Genomic DNA, 13,130 nt, shown 5'->3' with positions numbered 1-13,130 from the left:
GATGTCAAGGTGCTGAAAACGCAAAGTTAGATTACAGTCTTCGACGGGTTATAGTTCGTCATTTTTCAGAATTTTCAAGATTTCAACTCTCTCAAGATTCACTCGTTCGCCAGCTCTTGCGGTGAGCGGTCACGGTGTACGGGGCTTCGAACCGGGTTATAGTCCGACTTTTTTAAATTCTCATTCTTTTCCCACTCTTTCCATCTTCTTCTTTGAACTGTAAAATTTGTGTGAGAGCCACAGGGTTGGATAGTGGCGATCCAATCCCAGTTCCTTCCCATCTAGTATGCTTTCTACAACGTTGCGGCAGAAACGTGTCAAAGGTGTGGCAACTTTGTCTAGTAGAAAGTACACTTCTTTTTTCATTGTTATTTTAGTTTCTTCGGCTGGTTCCATGGAGTTTAAGTTTTAGTTTATTTTATATTTGCGCGCATTCCATACTTTCACTAAACACATCTTTTTACATCTTTTTATCTGTGGTGGTGTCTAGCTAACACTGCTTGGCCTACCTACACAACCCTATTTCCATCATATAGGAGGATATTTTCACAGTGAAGATATGTAATATCTGTCATTTTAGAAAAAGAAAAGTATTGATATATAAATAACTCAAACTGATAAAAATGAAAAAAGTTAAGAATATTTTTGTTAATTGTGTGTATTTACGATTTTTTTGGTATTTTTTATTTTTGGTCAGCCTCGCTGAGCATTCATTTCCCTATTATTCCGGGGCATAAGACGATCGAAAACTCAAAATGTGTTACCCCGGTTTCCCGATTATCAATTTCGATTTCTTTTCGGATTTAAATCGTGGTGCGTGTGATTGCATCATCCATTTGGATTATTTCATCAGCCATTTTTATCTCCCGAATAACGCGCGCCGCTTTATCTGTGTTCATTGATTTTTCAGCTAACTGTAAAAATTAGCTTCCCAATACGTTGCCAGTACAGTAGTGAAAATTAAAAACAAGAAGTCGGATGGCTGGTTTTATTTCTCAAAGATGAGAGTTTTCTTTCTGCTTCATTTCAAAGTGTACTACAAGTAATGATTTATCATTACTTACATTCCAAAAAAATAAGATAGCAGCGTTTCATTTTAATAAATAAATAAATAAATAATAAATTGTACCATCCCCTAAGGGGAATTGGCCTAAAAATTGTTAGGAAAAAAACTAACAAATTTAGGATATTCATTGCGCTGCTAGGTAAAGAAAAAAATCAAGAAATTATATTGCAAGCATCTCTCCAGTTGTTCCTGTCCATAGCGAGATTATACCAGTTGTCTTTATCAATATTAGCCTTTTTAAGAGCTTTAAACAAAGAGCGACCGTAAGTCATTTCGGGAGAACCCCGCGGTCGTTTTTCACTGACCCACGACGAAATCATTTTCCTTGGTATACGATTCATATCCATGCGTACAACATGGCCAGCCCATCTTAACTGCCTTTTAACAATATAAGAATCGATACATTTGACATCAAGACGATTAAACAAATTCTCATTCGAAATATGCTTTTCAAAAACATCAATCATATAGAGCGTTTCATTTTTCAAAACAATAAAAGATGGCTAGAGCAGAAGACCAACGAATCTCTTCATTTTAACTTTGGACTGTTTATGCTGACACATATATTGAAAGGTAAATCGAGGTTATCTTCAATTTTTATGCCTTTATAGTTTTAACTACCTTTGGAATGTTACATTAGTATCCCTTCTTAGCGTTGACTTTTTTGTAAATTGGATTTCTTCTCAAAACAAAATGTTTTTTTTCTCGGCCATGTGTTTCATGAAATCATATCCCAGACGGTGTCAATCGAACAACTTCGAACAAAAATCGCAATCGAACTAATTGAACGTAATCAAACACGATGGAATCATTGCCATTTGATTGTAAATTTCAAACGTAATCCAAATTAGCGTGGAGGGCGGCGTTCGATTTGTTCGATTGACACCGTCTGCTGGTCATGGCCGTGTTTTCTTTCCATTTATTTTTATTCATATGGGTCGTGTGTTTATTCCATAATACTCTTACTATAATTATTTTCATCTCTTCTGTCCTTCAGGTTAAGGAGCTTGATGGGTGACTTTTAACTACCGACTCGCTGAATCAGCAGTACTACTTTGGTGGGTGAACGTGCACAACAAAGAAGCAGCATAAAACCAAAATATACATAGCATTATGACTGTATGAACAGATTGTGACTGATGGAGAATAATTTAAAATGGTGCTGCTGAATATAAATTGTGCCAGTTCATGTTTATTTCGTGTAATTGCAATGTTTACAAGATAAATGTCAAATAGAGGAAAAACCTTTTAGAAGATGACTGACTGGAAAGCAGAATCAAAATGAAAATAAATGGTTGTTGTTTTCTTCATTGAAGATTTCTTTAATATTTGTTCGATATAGCAGGAATCATTTGATTTGGTTTGATTGATTCCAGCGCTCGTGCTGGCTCTCAAGAGATTTTTGTTCATTGGAGCTTTGACAAATTACAATAAGACCAATTTATATTTGTACGATAAAGTGATAAGAATAAGCATGAAAAGAGGTAGCACATTTTGAGAGATTGTACCGTGAGATCGGGTAACTTTGTATCAGTGGAGGCTAACATGCATAGCCCTTGAACAAATGACCTGGCTGGTCATTAAAATACAAAGTTAAATCAAAACAAAAATGGTAGAGTAGAACTGCGAGTGGAGCTGCATAGATCATTGATTTGAAATTTTGCGTCTTTCATTGGTCAGCCATTTTATGGCTATGCAAGTTTCACCCGAGTGATGCAAGTTACCCGACTTCACGGTATAGGTTCTAATGGCTGGAAAGCTCAAGATCATCTTTCAAACTACACATTATTTTCTTTTAAATTTTGAAGGGAAATATATACTGTAATATATTTTTTGAATTGTTGATAAATTTGTCTTTGTAAAATTTTATAAAGAGCTAATTAATTGTTTCAAAAAGTCACAAAAAGATGGGATAAAAAATAGAGTTTTTCAATTTATTCAGATAAATAACCACTTTGCACTTTGAGCCTGAAATTGAGCTATTTCCATTATACTGTACCATATTTTATTAATTTGATCCATAAATTGTTGAAAACCTGGCGTATTTTGAGCCTCATATATGTTCTTATAAAATTCTTACAAACATACAAGATATAAAGATTGTTTATATAAAATATTTGCAACGATATAATAAGTCAATATATAAGGTACATATTGTGTAAAATTAATTCGAGTAAAAATTAATACTGTAAAGTCATACTTCTTGCCCTTCGAAGTTTTTTAGAGATGCCGAATAAAGTTCTAAAAGCGGTCTATGTGTCGGCCAATAATAATAAATGTGTCAGTGGTTCGAAAAATGACCATGGAGTGGAATTCATTATTTGAGTGTTGAAAACGATACCTGTAGCATATGATTGATTAGTTGAAGATCCCGTGATCGAAGATCAAAGCCCGTTTGTCGCGGTGATTTTTATACTCAACCTCGCACTATTATTAACACTTTTAATCTAATCTTTATTCCCCTGCATCTATTAATAAACATTAAACTGTTGGCTGACCTTCCAGCGCAGCTGGTTTATTTAATCATTCAGAAACAGAGGGTAATTTAGCAAAAAGTTAAAGGGAATTTAAATAGTGGTATGTGAAAGAAAAACCTAATCCAAATGAAGATAGAAGAAAAGTAATAGTGGAGAAACAATGAATTGCAAAAAACTTTTTTGATAAACACACTTCCGTAAGTTCATCAAAATACATACAAAATGGGGACAAATACAAAAGCAAACACATCAAATAAATAAAAAAAAAAAAAAAAGATACATAAACAAAACAAAACCCGAAGTCCCAGACTTGTGACTGGCATAGTGACTTTCCACGTGTTTAAGGGCCCACACTCAGTCGCCTTCGGAAAACATAGTAGAAAAAGGAACTGACCAGCAGCTTCCAAATAAATAACAGACAACAAACAGACACTACAACAAACACAATCTTACATAAAAATAGAAAAAATCACACAAAAACTGAAAAGAATAGAATCGTAAGTTGGCCGAGAACCCGGTTCGGCGTGCCGCGACGGGAGAACTGCACAGGGCAAAGAAAAGTAGGAAATGAATACCTCCGATGCTAATGCTGATTCTTTAGACAGAAAAAAAAAAAAAAAAAAAAAAAAAAAAAAACAAACAAACAAACACACATACAATACACAAGAAACAATTTCACAATTTGAAAATATGTAAAAATTCTTCGACGGTTTTCCCATACTTCATAAAACAGTCAGGAAACCTGGAAAAACATTTGACAACTTGCTTCTTCAAGAAAGCGTTTGAAGCACCCTGGTTTCGCATTCGAATGAAAAGCTCAGTGACTCTAGGAGTCAGATCTTCAAACATGAGTGTGCTACGTGCTATCCGTAAAATTTCTGAAAAGACGGATCCATAAAAAATGCACGATGGGATGTTACTGTCGGCATGTGGCATCCTTACAATGAAGAAGGGAAAGGCATCTCTCTTATCAAAAAGTTTATATCTAAAAATATTGTTTTCAACGGTGATATCTAAATCTAAAAACGATGCATGGTTTCCATGGTGCTCAACTTTGAGATCTAGTTCTTTAGGGTAAATCTGTTTGTAGCAATTATGAAACTCATCTCTGTCATTTAAGGCACACAAATCATCAATAAATCTACCTACAGAGTGGAAGTTATAGGCACTAGGCGAACTAGCAGAAATGAGACCTTTGACATACTCAGATTCAAAATGGTACAAAAACAAATTTGCCCAAAAAGGAGCAGGATCTATTCCCATGGGAATTCCAATGCACTGTTTAAGAATAGAATTGCCAACTTTGAAAAAGCAATTTTTTATCAGAAAGGACACACACTCAGACAGTGAAGTACTAGTAAAGAACCTATCATCCTTCCCTTTTGTAGTCCAGTATGCTGAAGTATTTGAAAAACCAAGTTTATTTCTACAACCTAAATCAAACACAAAGTTAATAATTTTGGTTAAAATTTCAATGAGAAGATCGTGTGGAAGGGTTGTGTACAGTGTTGCAAAATCGAATGTCGAAATTCTTTTTGCTTTTTTCTTGGCATTGATTCTGTTAAGATGTCCAATAACAGGCGAAGAATTTTGTACAACCCAGAACTTATTGAAACTAGAAAAGAAACGAGATTTATGATGGAATTGCTCAACATGTTTGTATAGAACTTTGAAGACCATGGATACAGCACGAGACAGCGGTTTGGTACTACATGATTTGGAAGCAATGATGAATCGGCAACCAATAGGATTCTTATGCATTTTAGGAATCCAATACATAATGGGGAGAGTTTTCATTTTGTCAGATAATGATAATCCAAATGTTTTACACAAGTTTTCGCTATTTTCTAAAATGGAGTTCAAATCAAGATTAGAAGGCTGATAGGTGTTATTTCCAGAGATTTCTCTCAGTAATCTAGAACATAAAATTTTCATTGTCACAATCAACAAAAGCATCTAAGAATTGCTTTGATTTGTAAAAAGTTTTATGTTTCTAGATTACTGAGAGAAATCTCTGGAAATAACACCTATCAGCCTTCTAATCTTGATTTGAACTCCATTTTAGAAACGAACTTGTGTAAAACATTTGGATTTCATTATCTGACAAATTGAAAACTCTCCCCATTATGTATTGGATTCCTAAAAATGCATAAGATCCTATTGGTTTCCGCTTCATCATTGCTTCCAAATCATGTAGTACCAAACCGCTGTCTCGTGCTGTATCCATGGTCTTCAAAGTTATATACAAACCATGTTGAGCAATTCCATCATAAATCTCGTTTCTTTTTAGTTTCCAAAGTTCTGGGTTGTACAAAATTCTTCGCCTGTTATTGGACATTTTAACAGAATCAATGCCAAGAAAAAAGCAAAATGAATTTCGACATTCGATTTTGCAACACTGTACACAACCCTTCCACACGATCTTCTCATTGAAATTTTAACCAAAATTATTAACTTTGTGTTTGATTTAGGTTGTAGAATAAACTTGGTTTTTCAAATCTTCTTCAGCATACTGGACTACAAATGGGAAGGATGATAGGTTCTTTCCCGGGGGGGGGGGGGGGGGGGGGGGAAGGCACTGACCTTGAACCGACCGGGGGACGTGCCGCTGGAGTTTCAAAAGTTGATCCTGTCAGAAATGAAATTTGATGAAAAATAGACCCTGTCAGAAGAAAATTCGATGAAAAACCTACCCTGTCAGATTCTACCCTGAAAAACCTAGCTTGTCAGATTCTATGTTAAAAACCTACTCTTTATGCACGTTTTCGCGTTTTTCGTAAAGTATAACGTGATATCAACATTTCCAGGCTAAAAAACTACAGAATTGCATAAACATTAAACCTCAATACCTGGAAAACCGACCAAAAGAATCGACGACGAGAGTTATGAAATTACAAAGTAAACATATCTTTAATATTATTCAAAATCATCACTCTCTACTTCCACAAAATGTGTTTTAAAGCTAGAAACGTCATACAATATTATAGATGTACAAGAACAAATAGAGCGCTAAAGTTTCAAAAAACGTAATAATGAACGTAGATAAATTTCAGATATCCGTTTCCAGGATTACCGTAGGATCACATAAGATTCCGATTCCCGCTCTAGCATTACTGGCGCTTTTCCGGGATCATTCCGCTAGTTTTCCTGGGCATAAGCACCTGTGTTGGCCGTGCGATAAGTATTTGCAAAAAGCTGTTTGCCCCTCGCAGGGGTCTGCTCACCGCCGCGTCAAGACGATTTGCAAAAGAACTCTACATGCAAAAACGGATAAAAAACAGACCCTGTTAGACACACATCATGAAATTGCGCCCCTGTCAGATCAGGATTTTGCAATTTTAGATACCCTGTCAGTAATTCTGCAACACTGAAAAAGGTACCCTGATCAGCGGCACGTCCCCGTACCTATTTTTGCCTAAGTGCCCCCCCCCGGGGGTTCTTTACTAGTACTTCACTGTCTGAGTGTGTGTCCTTTCTGATAAAAAATTGCTTTTTCAAAGTTGGCAATTCTATTCTTAAACAGTGCATTGGAATTCCCATGGGAATAGATCCTGCTCCTTTTTGGGCAAATCTGTTTTTGTACCATTTTGAATCTGAGTATGTCAAAGGTCTCATTTCTGCTAGTTCGCCTAGTGCCTATAACTTCCACTCTGTAGGTAGATTTATTGATGATTTGTGTGCCTTAAATGACAGAGATGAGTTTCATAATTGCTACAAACAGATTTACCCTAAAGAATTAGATCTCAAAGTTGAGCACCATGGAAACCATGCATCGTTTTTAGATTTAGATATCACCGTTGAAAACAATATTTTTAGATATAAACTTTTTGATAAGAGAGATGCCTTTCCCTTCTTCATTGTAAGGATGCCACATACCGACAGTAACATACCATCGTGCATTTTTTATGGATCCGTCTTATCAGAAATTTTACGGATAGCACGTAGCACACTCATGTTTGAAGATCTGACTCCTAGAGTCACTGAGCTTTTCATTCGAATGCGAAACCAGGGTGCTTCAAACGCTTTCTTGAAGAAGCAAGTTGTCAAATGTTTTTCCAGGTTTCCTGACTGTTTTATGAAGTATGGGAAAACCGTCGAAGAATTTTTACATATTTTCAAATTGTGAAATTGTTTCTTGTGTATTGTATGTGTGTTTTTTTTTTTGTTTGTTTGTTTTTTGTTTTTTTTGTTTTTTTTTTGTTTTTTTTTCTGTCTAATTAAGAATTAGCATTAGCATCGGAGGTATTCATTTCCTACTTTTCTTTGCCCTGTGCAGTCCTCCCGTCGCGGCACGCCGAACCGGGTTCTCGGCCAACTTAGGATTCTATTCTTTTCAGTTTTTGTGTGATTTTTTCTATTTTTATGTAAGATTGTGTTTGTTACAAATGTTTGTTTCACCTGTAGTGTACGTGGGATAGTTGGTACGGTGTGTCTTTCTGCCCTTTTGTACTGTATTTTGTTGTAGTGTCTGTTTGTTGTCTGTTATTTATTTGGAAGCTGCTGGTCAGTTCCTTTTTCTACTATGTTTTCCGAAGGCGACTGAGTGTGGGCCCTTAAACACGTGGAAAGTCACTATGCCAGTCACAAGTCTGGGACTTCGGGTCTTGTTTTGTGTATGTACCTTTTTTTAATTTATTTGATGTGTTTGCTTGTGTATTTGTCCCCATTTTGTATGTATTTTGATGAACTCGTGTAAATGATTGTACGGAAGTGTGTTTATCAAAAAAGTTTTTTGCAATGCATTGTTTCTCCACTATTACTTTTCTTCTATCTTCATTTGGATTAGGTTTTTCTTTCACATACCACTATTTAAATTCCCTTTAACTTTTTGCTAATTTACCCTCTGTTTCGGAATGATTAAAAAATAAAAAATACCAAAAGAAATCGTAAATATACACAATTAACAAAAATATTCTTAACTTTTTTTCGTTTTTATCAGTTTGAGTTATTTATATATCAATACTTTTCTTTTTCTAAAATGACAGATATTACATATCTTCACTATATATAACTTTCAATGATCGTTTTATAGACATCAAATTATCAAATCACATTAAAAACTACCCATAGAAATTGGAAATTTACCCCATGGAAATGACAGCTTTTTCAATATATCAGAACAATGTTTTTTTCTGGAAACTTTGATCTTGAAGTGCTAATTTTCAAGACGAAAAAATATAATTAAATTTAGAACTTATAACTATAGTTATAAGAATATAGAATTTATTGAATTTTTAAAGAATTCCTAAAAAAGTTGAATAAAAGTTGTCACCTCAATACAGAAAGTCCGGAACAAAGAAGAAAATCAAAAATCAAAGCAGTTACAAAAAAAGGTTTCTTCTTTTTCTTCTTCGATCCCTTGAAGATCGAATTAGAGAGATAGTCAACTGTATGTGCATCATCTTCAAACAGAAGTGTTTTCTTTTTGGTCCTTTTCATCCTCTTTGGTGAAATCATTCTCGATAATTGTTGTCATTGTTTTGCTCTCCTTCGAATCTGTGAATAGAGGGGAAAATCTTGCATTACTAAAAATAGACACAACCCCAACCGAAAGTGACTGTACCACCCCAACGAATTTATTCCTTCTTGTTTATCACGGGAATTAACTACATGTGGTTTAAAAGAACGACAAATTACGCATGTGTGTTATTAATGTAGGAATTGTCAATCGAACTCACGTATACGTGAAAAGTACAGTTTATCTTTCTCTCGTGAAAGCCAACGTGGTTTAATGAATTAAACCACGTTGACCATAAGATTCCCATTTCCGCACTAAAATTCCTTTGCCACTTTTCTAGGTTTCTAGTGGAAAAAGACCAGGACTTCAGGTAGTTGAAAAATAAGCTTCAGAAAGTTAGGCAAAATTTAATTTTATAATCATTCAATTCGCTTGGGAATTCAAGACCTCTTTTCTATCGCTATTACCTTTGCAAAACTTATCAACGTCAACGTATCCGTCAATTCGCAAAAAAGTGTTCAACCATAAAAAATTGATTACTGCAATGACTTGGAAAAATCATTATGTACTAAAAAAACGAATCATACACGCTTTTTTTATAAAAACATCAAAAATGTTTGAAGCTTTCGGTTGTTTTAATCTTTTTTAGTTTTAAGCCTAAAATTATTCTTAACATGTTCTTATTTTCCCCCATTTTTTAAGTATTTTTGTCCATTTTCTTAAGAAATTAGGTATTTTAGTGTCCCCAAAGCCTTAAAATGCTCTTAACTTGTTCTTAACATTTTGTCCATCGAAGCTTCATGTTCTTATATAGTTTGTTCTTATAAAAAAATACGTGTATGAAAATTATAATCATGTACCTGATTGGTTGAAATCTTCTAATGTTTCAGCCAAAGCCATTCCCGTCGTTTCGTTTAACTTATAGCACAATGCAGCACTGATTAAAGATAATGACCCCATCACTAAGAAGGGGAGATATTTGTTGAAGTTTCCTACATATTGAGCCACCCAGGGTGCATATGCGCCACCGATGCGGCTGACAACGTTCATCAGGCCCATTCCTTGTGATCTGAAAGAGGCAGGTTGTTTAGAAGATAGATTCACTTATCGCAATTTTCACTTATATTAATTTTGAACCAAAGACATACTTTTGGAGATTTATTTACGTGAATCGCGTTTTAAATAGTTCCGCGGTTTCGCGTAGATTTAATTTTGTAAATCAGCGCCAAAATGTCGAAAATGACCCTGAAATTGCACAAATAGCAAATTTACAGGATATTTAAAGTCGTAAATCTGATCAAAATATTTCGCCTATTAATATCGGGAGTCAGCAATTCCACGCGATTTCGCGAGTTATGTTTTTGGCAAAAATCGAGAAAACGCAAAATTAATTCTCGCAAAAGCTAATCAGACTAAAAGTAGAGTACACGCAAAAAAAGAAGAGAATACATATGTCAAATTTGGCGACTGTATTACATGGTGACTTTAGTTTGGGTTCGGATCATAACCTAAGAATACTGTAATAATATTTCAGGATGAGTTTCCCAAAAAATTAAAATGAAAAAGCAAAAAAAAATGTGTAACATTACCTGATAACAGTTGGGTATAATTCGACAGACCAAACAAAGAGAGCGCTGAAAGCCAATGTAACACTTAGTTTACCAAGCATACCGAATGCTACTCGAATCCAATTGTAGACTATAAAGTAAACTGTGGTGTTAATGACGTAATGTTTACAGAAACACCCAATAATAGACCTTTTCATAAATTACGTCACGAACATCACTTGCCTCGTTTTGAAATTATTGCCATGGTGATTAACTCCAAGCGGATTTTATTACAACTACTTTCTATTCATAAAAAAATCATTAAATGTCTCAAGGGATATAATCACCATGAAAATTGTTTGAATACGAAGCAAGTGATGTTCGTAACGTAATTTATATGACTATTCTTGTCATCCAGACCTTAAAGAAATTTTGAAGACTTCATTCAAAAATGGTGACCTATGCAAAGTGCTACTAGAAAATAGAGACAATAGAGCAAGTACGTTCGACGTGGTCTAATCCGCCTATTCCTAGTATACTTCACTGGACTTTATCAAAGATCATCAAAAGGCAAACTTTTGCCAGAAATAGACTCTAGAGAAGTACCTTATTGGCCCTTTTTACACCGGCCTTTTTTGGCGTTATTTTTTGGCTTGTGGCGTAATAAGGGCTGGCGTTAAAAGGGCGGCGTAAAAAGGGCCAAGATTTTGCAATTTTAACCTAAAAGCCTATTGAAAAATGAAATTTTAATGTAAATTTTAGTCATTATTTACTAATTTGAAGCATAAAAGTAGCCATTTTTACAAATTTTGCGTTGTTAACGGCCCTAATTGGCGTGGGACCAAAATTAGGCTGTGGCATAATAAGGGCCGGCGTTAAATTAGGGCCCGTGTAAAAAGGGCCGATATTAGAGTAATTCTTCAGAGAGTGGTTTCCACATAAGATTCTATCCACCATTTTACAAAACCCTTTTACTGATTGGTCAACGAAGACTTACCGCCATGAGTTGGAATAAAAGCCACGCCCATACAAGAAACGCCACTGATCACCCAATTTCCACATGTTGTAGGGCGTCGACCAAATCTTTAAAGAGAAAAATGGTGCCCGTTTACGCTAAATACTCAACAAGATACGAAGCAAGGTTTAGGGGAGAAAGAGAAGTGTTCTCCCGCTCTTCCGACTAAATAGCTATAAAAAGGGAGCCTTCGGGTCGCCTCAGACAAATCCCATGAAAACACGCAAAACAAACACCCACCATATGCTGTTCGCAAAACTCATCAAAAATGAGCATAAAATGCATACTGTGAATGAGGGATATAGAGTAATTTTTCTACCATACCTTGAAACAGAAAAAATAGATTGATTTCCTTTAAACATAGTATTAAAAAATTCCACCCCCACTGTTGAGGATATTGATTTTTCGAATAAGTATCGAACCCCCCGGATATTCTACTTTATTAGTATCGAATCCCCTGGATATTCTACTTTAATAGTAAAGAACCCCCTGGATATCCACTCTTAAAATTATGCTCAAATTTTTTGATTTCCAGATTTCCAGAGAAAAAATTAGATAGATCCAACAAATCAAGACCTAAACGAAATGCTTTCTTCATTCAAAATGATAGTGAATGAACCAACTCATCTTGTTGGTGGCCTTCTAGACCATGTTTATATAAAAACAAGTTTTATTAGCCAGAAAGAAGTGAATTGCTTTATAAAGGATATTTATTTCTCCGACCATGATGGAGTTTGTTTCACTGTTATGAGTGATTCTTAAATTGTTTGAACTGCTTGGACTACTTGAACTGCTTGATATGGGGGGATGTACAGTTTGGAGAGTGGGATACATAAGGGATACAAAATTCTTCAAGAGTAAAGTTTCTAATATTCATTATAAAGTCGATTCAGTACATTTATAAATAAATAAATCACAGCTTATTCTGATGAATTTTGAATCCCTTACGTATCTATCTATCGTATCTATCTTAGAAAAAAAATCAAAACTGACAATAAGGAATTTGTCTTAAAAAGGTTTTTAGTGCCTTTAAAAGGAAAGAAACTTTCTTGTAAATTTTAATCTTTTGGATGGTTATGAATTTCTTTAAAACGTCACTTGTCACTTTTGAGTGGACACGATACTAGTTGCAAAAGACATTTTCCTCAGTCGCATAATTTTTTATAATTTTATGTACAGTATTTTAAAAATGTGGATTTTAAGAATCTTTTTTATCAAATTGGAATATTAATTTTGTACATTCTTTATATATTTATAGTGCATTTTTTAGTTAAAAATTGAATTATGATATGCATTAACTTTTTAATTTTTTTTTTGAAAATTCTTTTCACACTTTCTATAGTATTTTTTAATCAACTCAACAAAATTTAGAGTTATAAGATAATTAACAAAATGAACAATACAAATAAAAACCCTGGACTAAATCTATGTTGGACTTGACTGGAATATTATTTGCGTGTAACTAAAATTATATGCTTGGCTGGAGAAAATATATGGGCATTTGTATGATAAGGATGCTGGTAATTTGTTAATGGTTTTGTTGTAGTATTAATTCCTGTTACGTAAT

At 34.5% G+C, this 13,130-nt stretch overlaps 1 protein-coding gene across 1 annotated transcript; it reads right to left on the bottom strand.

Moving 5' to 3' along the window:
* Positions 1-8,907: 8,907 nt before the first annotated feature.
* LOC136810786 (solute carrier family 22 member 4-like) lies at positions 8,908-11,584 on the bottom strand. The gene is made up of 4 exons (XM_067067412.1): positions 11,546-11,584; positions 10,591-10,699; positions 9,862-10,070; positions 8,908-9,039 (listed from the first exon to the last, which is right to left on the bottom strand). Exons 1-4 carry the CDS (start codon positions 11,574-11,576, stop codon positions 8,948-8,950), a joined length of 441 nt encoding a protein of 146 aa, XP_066923513.1. The 5' UTR covers positions 11,577-11,584; the 3' UTR covers positions 8,908-8,947.
* Between the last annotated feature and the right edge of the window lie 1,546 nt (positions 11,585-13,130).

This window comes from Clytia hemisphaerica, unplaced genomic scaffold (assembly GCF_902728285.1).
Source record: "Clytia hemisphaerica strain Z4C2 unplaced genomic scaffold, Clytia hemisphaerica genome assembly, whole genome shotgun sequence".
In the NCBI taxonomy this organism is placed as follows: Eukaryota; Metazoa; Cnidaria; class Hydrozoa; order Leptothecata; family Clytiidae; genus Clytia; species Clytia hemisphaerica.
Note: the sequence above shows the minus strand (reverse complement) of the source record. Positions and strands in the feature narration are given on the sequence as shown.